The sequence below is a fragment of the Peromyscus eremicus genome, chromosome 8a (genome assembly GCF_949786415.1).
Source record: "Peromyscus eremicus chromosome 8a, PerEre_H2_v1, whole genome shotgun sequence".
Classification (NCBI taxonomy): Eukaryota; Metazoa; Chordata; class Mammalia; order Rodentia; family Cricetidae; genus Peromyscus; species Peromyscus eremicus.
Window position 1 is genome coordinate 66,737,978 of NC_081423.1, and position 18,965 is coordinate 66,756,942.

Below are 18,965 nucleotides of genomic sequence, written 5' to 3' on the forward strand. Positions count from 1 at the left end.
AACTTCATTTAAGAATACTGAAATTAGAATTCTGGGCTGGGTGTTGTGGTGCATGTCTTTAATCCTAGGACTCTGTAAGTTCAAGGCCAACTTGGTCTACATAGAGTTCCAGAACTACTGTCTCTCAAAAAAATAAAAAATGAAAGTTCATATAATTTTCATGTGCTACCACATCTTGATGTGCCCTTTAGTTTATTTCTTAGGGTGCAGCATTGTGAATTTGACTATAAACGTCCAGTTACAAATGTTCTCTCTTGCTCTTAAAAAAGAGCACTTGGTTTTGTGCTAAAATACCAAAATACACAGGAATTTTAATTAGTCTTCAACACCACTATTTGTGTTTCTAATTATCTTAGTAGGTTGAAATTTTTATCTGTGGGGGTGTACAAGGGTAGAGGGACACAACGATTTGAAGATTACCTGGCATTAATTAGATTTATCATCTTTAAAGAAGGATCATAGTTTGAGGGTGAGGTTTGAATATGTGGTAAAGAATGGCATGTTCTTATTCTGTGATTGGTTGGCTAGAGGAAGACTTCAAACCAAAAAAGAAGCCATTGACATAATTTGAAGAGAGATATGTGAAGTTTATAGGGACTACAGGGAAAGGTCTCTTCATTGAAAAGCAATTGTTGCAAAGAGTACTAGTTTTCTTATTGTCCTCTGACATTGATAACTTAGTAGGCTAGAAGCTAAAATAAAAGTGTCTCAGGACCTTTTTTTTTTTAATTTTATTTATTTATTTATTTATTTATTTATTTATTTATTTATTTTTAGCATTGATTACTATCTAGCATAATACCTTTTTTTCTTTGTATGTGGTGAAGTTAAGTGTTTCAGGCTCTTATGGGTAAATTTCAAAGTTGTTCTGAAATTTTGAGTAGTTTCTCCCTTTTGCAAGAGAATTTTAGTTAGCTCCCTTAAAAAATGTGTATGTCCATCTAGGTATGATGGCACATGCCTTTAATCCCAGCACCTGGGAGGCAAAGGTAGATGGATCTCTTGAGTTCCGGGGCAGCTGGGACTACATAGAACCTGTCTCAAACAAAATATGTATGTGTATTGAGTTATAGGTATATATAGCTCAGTGGTAAAGTGCTTGCCAAATGGTTAAAAATGTTGGATTCTAGCCTGCTGAGGTTGTATACACCTTTAATCCCAGGCAGAGGCAGGTGAATCTCTATGAGTTCGAGGCCAGCCTTGTCAACAGAGTGAGTTCTGGGATAGCCAGGGCCACACAGAGAAACCTTGTTTGGAAAAACCAACCGACCGACCAACCAATTAATAAATAAATAAGTAAAAGTTGTCTTTATTCCCAGCACTTGGGTGTGATGGAGAGTATATATGGTCTAGCTGCGGTCTAGAACAGCACTTACTCCATAGGAAACAATGTGAATCATAAATTTGAACTATGCATGTAGTTTTAAATTTTCTAGTAGCTTCATTGAAAAGAAAACAGAAAGCCCAGAGCTGGCTCTCTTGGGTTCAGTTTCCAGGTCTGCAAAAGAAACGAAACATAGAAATAATATCGGTGAAATCAGTTTTAATAATATACTTTATTTAACCCAGTACATCTAAAATATTCCATCATAGATAAGCTATGATTCTAGAACTAGAAATTAATTTCACTTTTGACATTTAGAGCTCATTGCAGTTGAGTCTACCTACATTTAAACACTCATGCAGATATTAACTATATATTGGGCATTGCAGCTCTACAAAGAGAAGATGCTTGTCTTCTTGAAGTTAATTGATAAATCTTGATTCTGAAAGCCTTTTTGCCACACACACATCTATGACATAGAGGGAAGTCAAACAGACTATTAAGAATGATGTTCAAATTGATTGAATCATTCACTTATGATATTGTTGGTCTTTTCCTCCTAGTCCCAAAATATGTACTCTGGATTTATTAGTATGAAAACTCAGGCACAGTGCAAGGTTTTTAATTCTTTTATTGCTTTTTAACTGTCCCTTTTTTCTCTCTAAGTGAGTTTTCTAAGATAAAAGATTGCTGCGGCCTAATTCATGTCTAAGCCCAACTACTTGGGAGGTAAACGCAGAAGAATCAGAGCTTGAGCTTTAGACTGGATAACTTAGCAACATTGCTCTGGGTTCATTTCCTAAGATTGAAAAGATGGTGGTGTAGTAGTATTCCTGCCTCATTCTGTGACTTCCTAGGAATTTTAGGAACAGGTAGTTGTTGGGTTTTTTGTTGTTTTTTGTTTTTAATTATAAATTGAGAGCTTAATGTGATGGCTTGTGTTTTTATTAGTCTCAGTACTTGGGAGCACTGTCATGAGTTGGAGGCCAGCTTGGGCTCCCTTGTACTAGGATGACCAGAGTTATATAAGATAGGAAACTCTGTCTTCAAACAAACACAAGCCCCTAAAACAAAAACTTAAGCGGGCTTGGTGGCAAATGCCTTTAATCCCAGCACTCGGGAGGCAGAGGTAGTCGGATTTCTGAGTTCTAGCCTGGCCTGGTTTACAGAGCAAGTTCCAGGACAGCCAGGGATGTTACACAGAGAAACGTTGTCTTGGGGGTGGGGGGTGCGCACAAAAATTTTTTTTTTTTAACTTTTTATTTTATATGTATGGGTATTCTTCCTGCATTTATGTCTGTACACTGCATGCATGCATTGCCCATGAAGGCCAGAAGAGGGTGTTGGATCCACTAGGACTAGAGTTCCAGACAGCTGTGAGCCATGTGGGTGCTGGGAATTGAATATGGATTCTCTGGAAGAGCAGCTGGTGCTCTCAACCACTGAACCATCTTTCCAGTCCCCAGGTTTTCTTTTCTGTTGAATTTGTCTTTTCTAAATATATGATGCTATCCCATTGAAACCTCCACAGTCTACCCTAGAGTATTCTTTTCATGGTGGTTTTGAATTTGGAAGACCCATGTCTTTAAGTTTCCTTATGTAAGGATACTCAGACAATTAAGTTGAAGATGCATATGTCTCTTAAGTATTTACACTGTTTTACCTTAAAATGGTCTTGGGTAATTCTTTATGTGCACATGTTTGCTTCTATTGCTGGGATTGAAAACAAATTTGCAGCGTCTTGACTCAGCTGTTGAAATACTTTTCTGTCTTAATTTCCTTATGAGACCTTAATATGTGGAAGAAAGAACTTTGTAACTTAACAGCAAGTTTGAAAGAAACATTTGTCACAGGAATATCTTCCTTAGTACTAATGAATACTCCCTGAAGTCTTATTTCTGGAGTTAATACCATAAATCTCTTAATAAAGGGAATGTAATATAATTAATACAAAATTTAATATAATTAATATAAAATTTAAAATAATATAATAAGAGAATAGTTGAATGTTATTTGAATGTAAACATTTAGATCAGTACTTCTCAGATTTAAATATGCATATGAACTACCCAGAGCTCTTAATGAAATGCAAATTATCATTGTATGGAGCCTGAGAGCCTGAGTTTTTCTGAGACACTCTTAAACTATTTTTATGCTGTGCTTCCCTTTGAATAGTAAGGATGTAGAACCGAGTTTTGTAAAGAAAGAAACTCAATGTTTTTATATATCCTTTTAGAGGATGTACCTTTAAAAATTTTTTCTATTTGTATTTATCTGTGTAAATATTTGCCATATGGGGTGTCTGTAGACAGAAGAGGGTATTAGATTCTCGGGAGCTACAGTTATAGGCTGTTATATGCAACCGCTGAACATATGTGCTGGGAAACTGAACTTGGGTCTTCTGAAAGTAGCTCTTAACCACTGAGTCATCTCTATCTTTTGTTGTTGTTCAGCCAGGCCACATAATGACACACACCTTTAATCTCATCACTTAGGAGTCAGAGGCAGGTAGATCTCTGACTTTGAGGCCAGCCTGGTCTATAGAGTGAATTCCAGGATAGCCAGGGCTATGTAGAGAGACCCTGTCTCAAAAACAACCACCACCACTAAAATTCTTTAAAGTTATATTGTTGGCCAGCATGGAAATGAGTCTGCCTTATATATAAAATTGCATATTTTCCTTTCATTGTGGGTGAGATCAGCAGTTTTGTTGACAACAAAGCATTTAGGATTTATCTTATGAACACATAGCTTCTAGTTTCTTGCCTTCATCTTAAACACCTTAACCTCCTAAAATGGGCATGATGGCACACACCTGTGATCTCAGAGCTGGGAAGAGAGGGCTTGAAGATCCTAGGGCTGAGTTGCCAGCCAGTCTAGCTGATCCATGAGCTTCAGGTTCAGTGAAAAAATCCTATCTCAGATTATAAAGTGAAGAATGGTAGAAGACTCCTTATAGACGGATGGCCTCCACAGGCAGGCACAGTTGTACATGCCCATACATGTATGCACCATAGACGAGAAAATAAAGAAATTAAACATCATACAATTTTTAAGAAAAGTGGGCTTGATATTTTCAGTAATTCTTCTTGTCTGTCATTGGGATTCTGAGGTTCATCTTTAAGGGAACCTTGGAGTATAGCTTAACAGTAGACCACCTACTTAAACAAGCATGAGGCCCTAAGGTCAATCCCCAGTACTTCAAAAGAAGGGGGACTTTTTTCTCAATAGCTTAACCTGAGCTTTATTGGGTTCCTCATGTCGATTGCACTTGAGGAGGAAGCAGAAGTATGAAGAATACTCAAGGTCATCTTTATCTACATAGCAAATTCAGGACCATCATTAAGACCCTGTCTCAAAATGAAAATGACTAGCTTCTCTTTTTTACAGAGGTGGCAATGATATACCTGTCATTTAAAGTACAGGGAAGACTTAGGTACTGTGTTGAAATAGTGATTTTAAATACAAAGCTGTGTCTGTGAAGGACTTCAGTTTAATATTGTCTCCATAGCCTTGAACTAGCCTTATTCTCCTGCTATAAAGGTTTTCTGGACTTTACACAATTTAAAAGCAAATTAAAACACATGTGTCTGTACCTAAGTTGATTACAAGGCAAAATATCTTTATGTCAGGATAATAAAATATGAAAGAGAAAGCTTTCTCGTTTAGCCAGTAGTTTTCATTGGATGATTCAGAAAAGCCATCTGGAGTTGGGTAATTACTAGAGCAGAAGTTTGTAAGCAGATCTCTTCTAGCATCATGAGAAGATGAGCAACGAATCAGATTCCTGAAATTTTTGTGTGATTTCTTTATCAGCACCTATGTTTTAGAAATACTATGTATTTCAGTCAAGAGAAACAGACATTTATGGGATAAGGAGAATTTCTTTTTGTTTGTTTGTTTTGTTTTACTTTCTTAATTAGTATGAGCTGCTTAGATTTGTTACATAAAGCTGTGTGTACAAGGACCATTGACTTAACTGACACTCTAACTTGCCAAATAAAGTCATTCTGTGGGCAGCTGCAGTGTTGGAGCATTTGCATTGTTTAACATATTCTTGTTGCTTTGATACTTAGAGCATTTGGCAACTTGAACCTCAGCTGTGGTATGAAAAGATCTTATATTGCAATGGATAATGGAGAAGAGCAGTTTTGAGTTTTTAGTCCTCATTTTATAAATTAATTTATTAATTTTCTTTAAAATTTCAAATACTAAGACTGCTTTCATTCAGGCTCATTTTTGTTTAAATTTATGTATCACTTTAAAGAAGTTCATCTCATACAACCTATAATTTAATATCACAGCAGAATCTATACTCAGGTTTTTACATCTCCTGTTATGCTATCAAAGCTTAACTTGCTTTTTATTCCTCTGGTCTTTTAGCTTTTTCCCCATATTTCAAAAATACCCCTTGGGAAGGAAAACTTGCTCTAATTTCACATTCATCATGCTGTGCCTCCAGCTTTTTAATTTACGGTTTGAGTAGTAACCTTTTGGCTTGAGGTTTGGAAGTTGTTTTTTTTTAACATAAAAAGTATATTATAGTAAATGTGAAAAGGCAACTTGTAGAAATAAATCCTTGAGAAAACACTTAGATTGAATCATTGAACTCTGAAATGGAATTTACTGGAAAGTTAGTGGTGCTACTATTTTCCTAGGCACTCTACTTGTGACATTAAGTGTAGATTGAGCCCAGGGCTCAGCACATTAGAGACTTAAGGAAGAAATCATTTCTTCAATTTTTCCTCTGCAGTGGTGGTGACCGCGGTGGCTTCAAAAATTTTGGTGGTAAGTGCTGAGTATCCCAAAATGTTTCAGTGGAAATGCTATATAAATCTAAAAGCCACCAATATCCCGCAGATGCAGTCTAAGCCCTTTCTTACTCTATTGAGGCTGGTGTGTTGTGTGCATTACAAAATACTCTGTATACACGTTTATTTCAAAGTAAATATTAAAAGCCAAAACTGATCTCAAATAGTCCAATGGGTTTTCTGCTGCACAGTGCATTTGCATGAAAGAGTCTGACCAATGAATGAGGATTTCACTGGGTTTTGACAGTAGGTTTTTTCATTTATAAAGGTAGCTGACATGGTGTTTTTAAATTATTAGGGGTTTCGAATCAGCCTTTACAATCAGTTCTTGACAAAAGTGATATTAGAATAATGACAGAAGTGGCGGGTGCCGTCTTGGACAAGATTAAGGAAATGTTGACATTCATCTCGATTTCTTAAACTTTTAATAATAAAATTTATGTAGTTATTTTATAAACCTGTGATGGTTGACTTTGAAGGATTTGGAAGTATTGACTTTACATACTTGGATATTACCATCTTTTAATTTCAAATGAGTTGCCTTAGACAGCCTTTTCTTTTCTTCTCTCTTAGGTCACAGGGATTATGGACCCAGACCAGATGCTGGTAAGATTCTTGATAGTTTAGTTTTGCAGTTACATAATGTCAGTTTTCCACTTCTGAAAGAGGAATATGTGTTTGGAGGAGTAAATACTAAAGGGAGATTTAATGTAATTTAATGGTGCTACCATATTAGGGCAATTTGATTTCTTAAAAAAAAATACCAAAATATAAAAATTCAGGAGGTCTGATTAGAAAGCTTGCTAGAGAAATTGCTGGGTTTGTGCTTTCCTCTATTGTGCTTTTTCTTATCTGAAGAAACATTCGAATTTTTGCTGTTATTAGTATTAATGCAGTCCAACTTAAGAGAAGTTTGCTATCGTAGCAACATAGAGGTTAAAAAAAAAAGATATGTTGAAAAAACTCTTTCAGCTGGGCAGTGGTGATGCTTGCCTTAATACCAGCATTTGGAGGCAGAGGCAGGCAGATCTCTGAGTTTGTAATCAGCCTGGGCTATAGAGCAAGTTCCAGAAAAACCAGGGCTACACAGAGAAACCCTGTCTCAAAAAAAACCAAAAAATAATAAAATAATAATAATAATAGTAATAAAATAAAAAGTTCTTACATTAGATCAGTAATTTTAGTAGGCATAAGAAATTTAAGTTCATGCATAAGAGAATTGTCTTTCTCTGGGTGGAAGGCACTAATTTTATGTGGCTTTTCATTTTTAGATGAATTCAAGGCTGTAGATTTGCTTTTGGAGCCTTTTGAAAGTTATGGTTTAGAGGTTAAAATCTATTTGAGTAAAAAATATTTAATATATATTGAAATCAGAACTTTTGTTTTTATTAAGATGCCAAAGTATTCTATATGGATGGCAATTTCTGAATTATCCCTTGATGGACTGAATTTTTATACAACTTTCTTACTTTGTTGTACTAATCCAAAAGTGTGCGTGTAAGGTAAGGTGTGTGTACCAGGTGCTCTTACCTTCTGATATATACAAGGCTTTTTGCAGTGAATGGGAAACCAGCAATTCTGCTTGGCTAGCTGACTTGAGAGTCAAGTGTCCAATTTGGGGGAATTTTGTACTAGAAAGCCTTTTAAAAGCATTAGTCAGTCATATGACTGTATATGATTAAAAGTTCTTCAGAGAAAGGTATGCTAATTAACTTTCTTCATCTCTTCATGAGCTGTAGTACTGGATCTGAAGAGCGATACTGTTAACATCTCCCTTCATTGGTCTATATGTATTTCAAAGTGTAACCTGCATTTTATCTGAAGTTTTGTTGTAAGAATTGATCTTCCATACAACTACTGTAAATACTTTGCATGTTTATATAAGATTTCATTTTGGTCCTTCTATTTGGGGCTTAGAAGCAATACAATACTAGTCAATAAATGGTTTTGATTACTGAACAGGAGTAGTAAAACCAAGGAATATGTACATGAAATTGATCGTAATTTTTTCCCCTTAGATTCAGAGTCTGATAATTCAGATAACAACACAATCTTTGTGCAAGGACTTGGGGAGGGTGTGTCTACAGATCAAGTGGGAGAATTCTTTAAGCAAATAGGAATTATCAAGGTAAGTAAAAAGTGTCACGCTGAAGATTTCATAATTACTAATATTCTAATTAAGATACATGCATTACATTGTGTATACTGAAGTAAGCATTATCTAAATCCTGTAATGCATGTGCTACCTCATGTCTATAGGCCTTTGCTAAGTGTCTTATTTAGGTTTCTATTACTGTGATAGACTATTCTGACCAAAAGAAACTTGGGGAGGAGAGGGTTTATTTTATTTGGCATATCACAGTCCATCATTGAAAGAAGTCAGGGCAGGAACTGAAGTAGGAACCGTGGAGGAACACTGCTTACTTGCTTGTTCCCCATGGGTGGTTTGCTCAGCCTGCTTTCTTACACCGCCCAGGACCACCTGCTCAGAGGTGGCAACTCCTTCAGTGGGCTGAGCCTTCCCACATCAGTCATCAACCAGTCTGATGGAAGCATTTTCTCAATTGCAGTTCCTTTTCCCAGATGATTTTAGCTAGAGTCAAGTTTACAAAACACAAACAAACAAACAGAAAACCTAAAGAGCACACTAAGTACATTTTATTTCTTGCTCATGTTTATCTTTCTACCTGTGCTTAAGCTTCATTCCCGGATTCTGAAATGCCAATATATGCAAACTAAAGTTATTAATAACAACTTTTTATGCTTAATGTCTGTACTGCATTAATCCATTCTCTTGTATTTGGTTTGTTGTTGTTGTTCACTTAATTGTCACTTAGTTTCATGCATGTACCTCTTATCTTGAACTGAAAAGCAGCCTTTAGAGCAGGGTTAAGTACTTGTTTGTGTTCATTATTCCTTGTTTTGGTTGTTGGTGAAATTACTCATTTTTTTTTCTTGTTGAGGAATTACTGATTTTTTTGTTTGTTTGCTTGTTTGTTTGTTGTTTTTTTTTTTTTAATTTAAACATGAAACACTCACACAAGTTCAGAGCTTTTCTTTGTTGTTTGAGATAGGGGTTCTCATTGTGCCCAGGCTAGCTTCAGACTCACAACCTATCTGCCTTAGCCTCCTGAGTACTGGGATTAGAGGTGCAAGACACCATTGCTGGCCACACATTTTTAATAAAGTAGAATTCTATTTTCTGCCCTCATCCCAGCCAAAGCCCAATGTATTCCTTAATAATAATGTTGATTTTATTGAAAGATTCTTCCTGTTTTTACAAAATATGCGTTCTTTTATGAAACATTATCCACATTTGATTTTTATGGGCTTAACTAAATTGCACATAAACAGCATACTATTTTTTAGGGTTTGGGAGTAGTTGGGTTTTTTGTTTGTTTTTTTGTTTGTTTTTGTTTTGTTTTGTGGAAGTGGGGTCCAGACCCTCACCTGTGCTAGCCCTTACAAGATTTTTTTTTTTTTTTTTTTTTGTTGTTGTTGTTATTGTTGTTGTAAAGTTCTGGCTGTTGTGGAACTCACTAGGTAGACCAAGCTGACCTTAAACTCTTAAGATCAACCTTGCCTCTGTCTCCAAAGTACTGGGATTGAAGGCATGTACCACCATGACCAGCCCCTTACAAAATTTTTATAGTTTGTTTTTCACTTACTGTAGCATGGAAAGTTTTCATTAACCACACCTACAGATAACTTCATTTTTATATTAGGTATATAATATTTTGTAGTATAGATGTGTGGATGCCTTTTTAAAAATCTTTACCTGGCTTGAGAGATGGCTCAGCTGTGAAGATCGTGTACTGTTCTTCCAGAGGACCTGAGTTCAGTTTTCAGCACCCTTGTTGGGCTGCTTACCCCTCCTGAAATTTCAGCGATAGGGAATTGGACGGTTTTGGTTTCTGAAGGGACTTGAACTCATATGCACACCACATACATACATACATACATACATACATACATATATACAAATAATTAAAAATAATCTTTGAAAAAAAAAATCTACCTGAATGATTCATGATCACTTATTCCTGAAATACAACATCAATTTGGTCATTTTTTTTTTTTTTCTTAGACTAACAAAAAGACTGGAAAACCAATGATAAATCTTTACACAGACAAAGACACGGGAAAGCCAAAAGGGGAAGCAACAGTATCATTTGATGACCCTCCATCAGCTAAGGCGGCCATTGATTGGTTTGATGGTATGCTTCATTCCTGTATTTAAAATTACATATGTGTATGGGTGTTTTGCCTGCATGTATGTCTGTGCTTACAGACATTTGCTCAGCTGGTGCAATTCTTTGGAGGCCCAAAGAGTTATATCACATCCCCTGGAAATGGAGGTATAGATGGTTGTGAGCTGCCATGTGGGTGCTGGGAATCAAACAAGGGTCCTAGAGGAGTAGCCAGTGCTCCTAACTGCTGAATATTTCTCTAGCTCCATTCATATATACTTCAGAAGTGTTTTCCTAATCTGAAAGTGAAAACATATTCTGTGAGATCATGGTTATTTTCCAGTTTAATAGCGATCAAGAATACAAGTGTGTGCTTTTACATGCTTATAAAAATGAGATGAATAGTTCATGTCTTTGCTTGCTCAGAGTGTTCCCTTAATCTTAACCTTGCACATTAATTCTAACCCTGATACAGGTATAGAAAATTGGCTTAGTTGACATCTGCCAGCTAGGCACTTTGTTCAAAACATGCTACAAACTTCCCAAACAGTGCCACAAACTGAGGACCAAGTATTCAAACATGATCCTGTTGTGGACAATTTTACATTCAAATCTGAACCTCAATCTTGTCCGCCTCCCTTCCCCAGTTTGTTTATTTTAAATTATAAACACACTAGGAAGCCCATATTCATGCATATGTGTGGATATATATAGTTAACTACATGTGTATGCACATGTACATACACCAATTCCCTTTAAGAAATAAATTAGGTCTTTATATAAAATATTAAACAGGAATTAGGAATATAGCTCAGTGCTATGTAGAGTATTTGCATTAGGCCTTGGGTTCAGTCTTCAACACTGGAAAACAAATTTTTGCCTGCATTTACTATTAAAAATATTAGATGTTTTTCTTTGTGTTTTAGCTTATGGGGAGATCTGTTCTTGTGTAGATTATGGGTTATATTTAGCACTATTGTGGAACATGGAACAGTAGTGTATTTGAGTTTCTGTGGGGATGTGTTTATTATTCTTCTGAAACTAAGCCAAGACAGTCTTATTATTTTGTCGGGAGGTAGAGGTATGATGTGGCATTGTAGCATTTATTTAAAATGCTCTCCTTTTCCCTTCTTCCTTTCCCTCCTTTTCCTTTTGGAAAAGGGGTCTTATTGTCTAGCTGAAGCTGAGACCTCAAAATCTCAGTGATCCTCTTGCTTCAGCCTGTTGAGTGTTGAGATTATAGGTGTGTACCACCTTGCTCAGCCTCAGAACTGTTTTTCTTCTTAGGAAAAGAATTCCATGGAAACATCATTAAAGTGTCATTTGCTACCAGAAGGCCTGAATTCATGAGAGGTGGTGGAAGTGGAGGTGGACGACGAGGTAGGATATTTACATTGATTCTCAGCATCGTGTAAATAAATAAAAAGGCCCAAATGCTCTACATTGGATTTGTGTCTATTCTGTCCTTGCTTGCATGGAATTACTTGCTTCCCTTTTTTATTTAAAAAAAATTATTTATATATTTTATGTATATAAGTGCTCTGTCTGCATGTCAGAAGAGGGCATCAGATCCCATTATAAGTGGTTGTGAGCCATCATGTGGTTGCTGGGACTTGAACTCAGGACTTCTGGAAGAGCAGCCAGTGCTCTTAACCACTGAGCCATCTCTCCAGCCCCATAAATTAAAAAAAATTTTTTTTTTTTTTAAATTTTGGTTTTTTCAAGACAAGGTTTCTCTGTGTAGCTTGGCTGTCCTGGAACTTACTCTGTAGACCAGGCTGGCCTCAACTCAAAGATCCACCTGCCTCTGACACTCTGCCACCTTGCACCCCCAATTAGGATTAAAGGTGTGTACTACCACCACACACGCCTGGCTTTTGGCTTTTGCATGAATGGTTTGCTTGCATGTATGTATATGCACCATGTGAATGCCTAGTGCACAAGGATGCCAGAAGGGGCCGTTGGATCCCTTAGAACTGGAGTTACAGATGGTTGTGAGCCATCATATGGATGCTGGCAGTCAAACCTTGGTCTTCTGCAAGAGCATCTAGTGCTTTTAACCACTGAGGTATCTCCCCAAGCCTGCCTTTTATCTTAAAATGAGGATGTTCCAGTAGTTAAGAAAGTGGTAGGAAAGGTTGTAGAAATGCCTTTGCAACGCTCTACAGCTGTGGTAAAGGACCTCTGGAACAATTATTTTTATTTTTTTTTTTTAATTTTTATTTTGCAATACAATTCAGTTCTACATATCAGCCACAGATTCCCTTGTTCTTATAAGTACCGCGCGCTAACCGATTGCGCCACTGGAGCTCCTGGAACAATTATTTAATTGAACCTACTTAGGTAGTTGATCTAACTTTTTTTTTTTTTTTTTTTAAGATTTATTTATTTATTTATTAGGTATATAGTGTTCTGACTGCATGTGTCCCTGCCTGCCAGAAGAGGGCAACAGATCTCATTATAGATGGCTGTGAGCCAACATGTGGGTGCCGGGAATTGAACTCAGGACCTCTGGAAGAGCAGCCAGTGCTCTTAACCTCTGAGCCATCTCTCCAGCCCTGATCTAACTTTTTAAAAGCAGTTCCTTGTGTGGGCACATGCATGCTGTGGTACACAAACTCAGTTTTTCAGGCTTAGAGCAAGTCCTGTGCCTGCTGAGTCACGCTGCCAGAGCTGACCCAGTTTTTAAGCTCCCCAGTGCAGCTTCTTAAGTTTTTTTAAAAATTGGGTCCATTTCCTCAACTTTGGAATTTACTACATATAACTGAAATTCTCAAACTATGTTGACTATTATGAAAAGTAGACTTTGAAGGGTTTTTACTGTAGTGTTTATATTGTGGTGTTTACCAGGGCCATTCTTAACATTTGCTGCATTTCTTAAGTGAAACCTCCAAGAATTAGTCTTGCTGTACTGGAAATCCATTTTGAAGGGGTCTGTCCAGGTATTAATGGGCACTTTATTCTTTTATTTCTTTCATCTGATGTTCTTTCTGTCTATTGTTAATGTCTGCTGCTGATTTTTCACTTCTACTTTATTCCCCCTCCAGGCCGTGGAGGCTATAGAGGCCGTGGAGGTTTTCAGGGGCGAGGTGGAGACCCCAAGAATGGGGACTGGGTTTGCCCTAATCCGTAAGTATGCCATTTATTTTGGTGGGTGTAGAGATATAGTTGGAGGGTATAAGGAATGATTCTGGGTTTATTGGAGACTTAGGAACATTTATTTCCCTTCTTTAGGTCATGTGGAAATATGAATTTTGCTCGAAGGAATTCCTGCAATCAGTGCAATGAGCCTAGACCAGAGGACTCTCGTCCCTCAGGGGGAGGTAGGCCAGCTTTTTCTTTAGGTAGTCCTTTAACAGCATGTATAAGGTGCTTGTCTTCTAACTAGCATTGGGGAGGCTTTGCATTAATACTGGCCTTATTGGTTTGTAATTTTACCTTGCAGATTTCCGGGGGAGAGGCTACGGTGGAGAAAGGGGCTACAGAGGTCGTGGGGGCAGAGGTGGAGACCGAGGTGGCTATGGTGGAGACAGAAGTGGGGGAGGTTATGGTGGAGACAGAAGTGGGGGTAGCTATGGTGCAGATAGAAGTGGGGGTGGTTATGGTGGAGACAGAAGTGGCGGGGGCTATGGTGGGGATAGAGGAGGTGGCTACGGTGGAGATAGAGGTGGCGGCTACGGTGGAGATAGAGGAGGTGGCTATGGAGGAGACCGAGGTGGTTATGGTGGAGACCGAGGGGGTGGCTATGGAGATCGAGGTGGCTATGGAGGTGATCGAGGAGGCTATGGAGGTGATCGAGGAGGCTATGGAGGAGACCGAAGCCGGGGGGGCTATGGAGGAGACCGAGGTGGTGGTGGCGGCGGCAGCAGTGGAGGCTACGGTGGAGACCGAAGTGGAGGCTACGGTGGAGACCGAAGTGGTGGTGGCTATGGAGGAGACCGAGGTGGGGGTTATGGAGGAGACCGAGGTGGCTATGGAGGCAAAATGGGAGGAAGGTGAGTACTCAAATGTACTTGTGATCTTTTTGCCTCAATGTTTCTAGGTTTTAGGGTTCAAGCCATTTTTGTTTTGGTTTGTTTTTTCCCTTCTTTAATCCTATTGATATCTTTCAGGAAAATGTTTAGTTCCTTGTTTAATAATTTAAAATTTTGGTTTTATTTTGTAAATTAATAAATTGGTTTTCTCATGGCTAAAGAAAATTGGGATGAAGAGATAACTTGATAATATTTAAATTAAGAGTATCATGGAGGATTTTCAACCCCTGCACTTGTTCCTTATACAAGTTTCTCTATTTGCTGTAGATAGTATAAGCTAATGAGAATTAGTTAGTATAGTACTTACATATTGTAGTGTCAAGATGCCTGGCTTCTGCTCCTCATCTTAATGTGACCTTAGACAAGTTATATAACCCTTTAGAGCATCAGTAGCCTCATCTGTACAATGGAGCAAATAATAACTAATTTGTAGAGTTTTATGAGATTATAACGGTTGCTTGCCCTTAGAAAGCATTATGTAATTGTTAGATATTACTAATAGCCTAGTTCTCATAAACTTGTGTGGCAAATACTATAGAGTGTCTTTATACAACTTTAGTTCTGGTCCCTGTGTCAGTCTCCTAACAGTCAGACATTTAGTAACTTTTCTGAGATCACGTACATAGTAAGTGACAGAACTCATACATGAAATGTGAATTTTAAAAGTTTGCTTATTCCATTGTGCCACGGATCTGTGGCATAGTAGATACTAGGATAGTTGGCATAGTAGATATCTGGAAGTATTTACAGTGGTTTTGTTAGTCCTTTGTCTAGGCAGAAAATTATTAGAGTTGATGGATAGCAAAGCCTCTTTAGGAAACTTTGTTAAGTCTTAAAGTGATGAATTAGATTTATTAAGAATAATTTTTTGAGTTTGAGGCCAGCCTGGTTTACGTAGTGAGTTCCAGGGCAGCTGAGGCTATATAGAGACCTTGTCTCAAAAAAGGAATACTTTCTTGGGATACAGAAGTAAGGTGTAGTGCCAGATTTTATAAAAAGTATCTAGCTGGTACAGGTCACCAGCACTCTAAAGAAATATCTGATGTTCCATTGGTAAAAAACCTAGAATTTAGTTTGGGTCTTTATTTTTCATCCCTAGAAACGACTACAGAAATGATCAGCGCAACCGACCGTACTGATGACTGTTTGGAAAATCCCTTTGTCTCTGACATGGTCCGTAGTGGAATTGTCAAGAGTTTGCCTGCTGCTTTCCTCATGGCCTCTTGGGTAGTGAAATTGACATTTGGGTTTTTATTGGGTGGGAGGGCTGGGGACAGTTTTCCTTTTAGAAATGTCCATTGAAATTTTCCCCTTTAGTTTCCCCCCTTCTCTTTCCTAACCCTTAAAGCTAAGTGCGTTGTAAAATATTGCCAAAATGGAAAGTGTTTTGTAATACTGCAATAAAAGCTGCTTGTTTTTTTGTGGACATTGAGTACATTGTTTATCATACTTTGGACTCAGTTACAGCAGACTAACCCTACAGAATTAAAAAACCACTATTACCTAAATAAATTTAAATATAACTTATTTCCAACTATTAGTTATTGAGCTCCTGCTTTGTTTAGAAGTGGTTCTCTGGGATGACTTAGAGTCAGAATCACCTGAGGAATTTGTCTTAAAACTTAGCAAGTGCTGAATAGAATATTTGATCTTCCAATTCACCTTCTTCTTAGTCTTCCTAACCTAATGTCTTTACCAGCACACCCAGGTCAGATCAGATCAAAACTTAGAATTTCTTGATTTCTAACTTACATCCTGTACATATGCAGGCCATTTTGATTCTACCTTCAAAATATACACTACAACTATATATACTCTGGACAGTTCTGATAACAAGCTATATTTGTCTCTTTATGACAGTTGTAATAGTGTGTTCACAAGTCTCCCTACACAGCTAAATGATTAAAGATATAAGTTATAATACTGTATGTCAGTATTTTTTAAAACTTTCAGTGACTTTACTTTTTTTAATGTTTATTTAATTTTATGTGTATATGTCTACACTACATGTACAGAGGAGCCTGTGGAAATCCAAAGAGGGCTTTGGATCCCCTGGAACTTGAGTTTTGTGAGCTGCTATGTGGATGCTGGGAACCACACCCAGGTCTTGTACAAGAACAGTGAGCACTCTTTACTGCTGAGCCATCTCTCTCCAGCCCTCTTTGAATTGCTTTATATTCTATATTGCTATATATTGCTGTATATTTAGGCTATAACCTAAATTCCTCTCCCTAAATTACAAGATCCAACAGAATTTGTCTTTCTCACCAATCTCATACTGCAATGTCCACTCATGCTTATTGTTAACCACAGTGATCATCCCTCTTTTTTGAGGGGTGGCAATACTGAACCTAAGAGATTATTCATGTTGAGCAAGCATTCTTAACACATCTCAACCTTTGGCCTATAATTCTTGGTCATACCAAATAGGCTTCTGCTTCAGTGTCTTTGCACATCTTTGTGTAGTGTTTTCAGATACTATATGGCCTACTCTTTTTTTAATACTGCGTTAGATTATAGTCTACCATTTTCTTCCTTGTTTTTCCTGGCCATTTTATCTAAAATACTGCCCCTTCTTAGTCATTTGCACATCACCTTTTGTAACATCTTCATTATACATAATTGCAATTTATGAACCAATCAATAAGTGGGAGTTGAGAGAATAGATACAATTATGCTGCGGTGGTGGCACACGCCTTTAATCTCAGCACTTGGGAGGCAGAGGCAGGCGGATCTCTGTGAGTTCGAGGCCAGCCTGGTCTACAAAGCGAGTTCCAGGAAAGGCACAAAGCTACATAGAGAAACCCTGTCTCGAAAAACCAAAAAAAAACCCAAAAAACATTTAAAGCTGCCTAGAGCAGTTGTTTTCCATGTTAGCTGTTAAAAAAAAAACTAGAAATTTTTGAAAATAAAGATATCTAGACTTTATTACAAACATATCTGAATGAAGCCTGGCCATTTTTAAAAGCACCCAAGGTAACTAGTTTGGGCAAAACAGTATGTAGGGAGAGGAGTTTAGGACAACTCAGACACACATTTAAAAGATGAGTAGAGAGCCGGGCAGCAGTGGCGCACGCCTTTAATCCCAGCACTCAGGAGGCCGAGCCAGGCGGATCTCTGTGAGTTCCAGGAAAAGGCTCCAAAGCTACACAGAAACTATCTCAAAAAACCAGGGGGGAAAAAAAAGGTGAGTAAAAGAGGATCCTGAAACTAGGGAATAACCTGTGTGGCTAATGGGGCCTTTTTTCACCTCTTGTGCTTTCTTTCTAGCTTCATAGCCTATACCAATACTCACTCTCACTTACATACATTGTGAACTTGTACCTACATATGAGAAAGAACATAATTTTTGTCTGAGTTAATATAATACTGGGAAAAGTGAATTTCAAGATGTGAAAACCTGATATGTGTGGTGGTGCGTCTAATCCTAGCACTTGGGAGGCTGAGGCAGGAGGTCATAAGTTCAGAGCCAGCCTGGGCTACATATAGTATAAAATTCTTTCTGAAGATGATAGTATTGAGGCTGGAAAGATGTTAGTTCAGCCCTGAAGATCACTTGCTGCTTTTCCAGAGAACCAAGTTCAGTTCCCAGTACCCAACCTCAGGTGGTTTACAACCACCTCTTAACTCCAGCTTCAAGGGATCTGATACCCTCTTCTGGGTTCCACAGATACCCTCACACACTGGTATTCATTTACACACAAAAAAGTAAAAAATACAGTAATGCTCTGGATTACATATTCTCACCACCCCCTTGTTTTTTAGACAAGATCTTTCAATGTAACTCAAGTTAGTCTGAACTCTTCCCTTTCCTTAGCCTCGAAAGTGCTGGGTTTATAGGCATATATCCTGACACATCCCTGATATCTATCTGCTCATTGGAAGCTAATAATAGCCCTTCTGCACACCAAATCCTGACAGCTAAATGTGTGCAGACATTGCCAGATGCCCTGGGGGCAGAGTTGCCCTTTTTGGGAATTACTGTCTTAGTAAAAGTTTTGGTAGAGAATTGAATTCTGAATGCAAAGTAAAATAGGATAATTATAGAGAGACACCCCCCAACAGTGTGGCACAATGTTCAAAGACAGTAAAGATGTTTTTTCCTTGGCTGTTCTTGTAGTTTTTGGATGAACGAGCAATGTAATTCTTATTTCCCTGGGTTTCAACAGCCTCCAGACACAACCATTTTGTTATTAACTATATTGTTTAAGCTTTCAACTAGTGTAAAACCCTGCCCAGATCCCCAACCCCTTTTTCCTGTATTTATGGTGTCTTAGGAGTCATGTCTTATATTACTCAACCAGATAAGCGGTCTCTGCATGGTAACATCTTGATCCTAATTTCACCCATCCTCAGAAGAAGAATTGATAGCACTGAGCATAAATGGCTTCACACAGCACCTACCATCTGGGTCTGTCACCAGTGTGTCCGAGCCTTCCCATTAGCTCCGCTCAGAGTCCCAAGATGCCTACTCAACCATCACAGTCTATTAGAACTGATACTAGGACATCAAAATGCCACACACCCCTCTGTAACAAATCTTTGAAATGGGATCTCTGCATGCTCCCTAATAGCAAATAAAGGCTATCTACAAGCTCCACTTCTT

General features: G+C 37.9%; 1 protein-coding gene across 1 annotated transcript in view; it reads left to right on the top strand.

The window, feature by feature from the left end:
- Window positions 1-15,785, top strand: part of Taf15 (TATA-box binding protein associated factor 15) — a 33,929-nt gene extending 18,144 nt beyond the window's left edge. Inside the window, exons 8-16 of the mRNA XM_059271356.1 lie at window positions 6,078-6,112; window positions 6,709-6,741; window positions 8,154-8,263; window positions 10,223-10,352; window positions 11,613-11,705; window positions 13,373-13,454; window positions 13,560-13,648; window positions 13,771-14,320; window positions 15,459-15,785. Of these exons, the coding sequence (XP_059127339.1) occupies window positions 6,078-6,112; window positions 6,709-6,741; window positions 8,154-8,263; window positions 10,223-10,352; window positions 11,613-11,705; window positions 13,373-13,454; window positions 13,560-13,648; window positions 13,771-14,320; window positions 15,459-15,498 (1,162 nt within the window). The 3' untranslated portion in view covers window positions 15,499-15,785. The remainder of the gene's footprint in view (window positions 1-6,077; window positions 6,113-6,708; window positions 6,742-8,153; window positions 8,264-10,222; window positions 10,353-11,612; window positions 11,706-13,372; window positions 13,455-13,559; window positions 13,649-13,770; window positions 14,321-15,458) is intronic.
- Window positions 15,786-18,965: the final 3,180 nt, after the last annotated feature.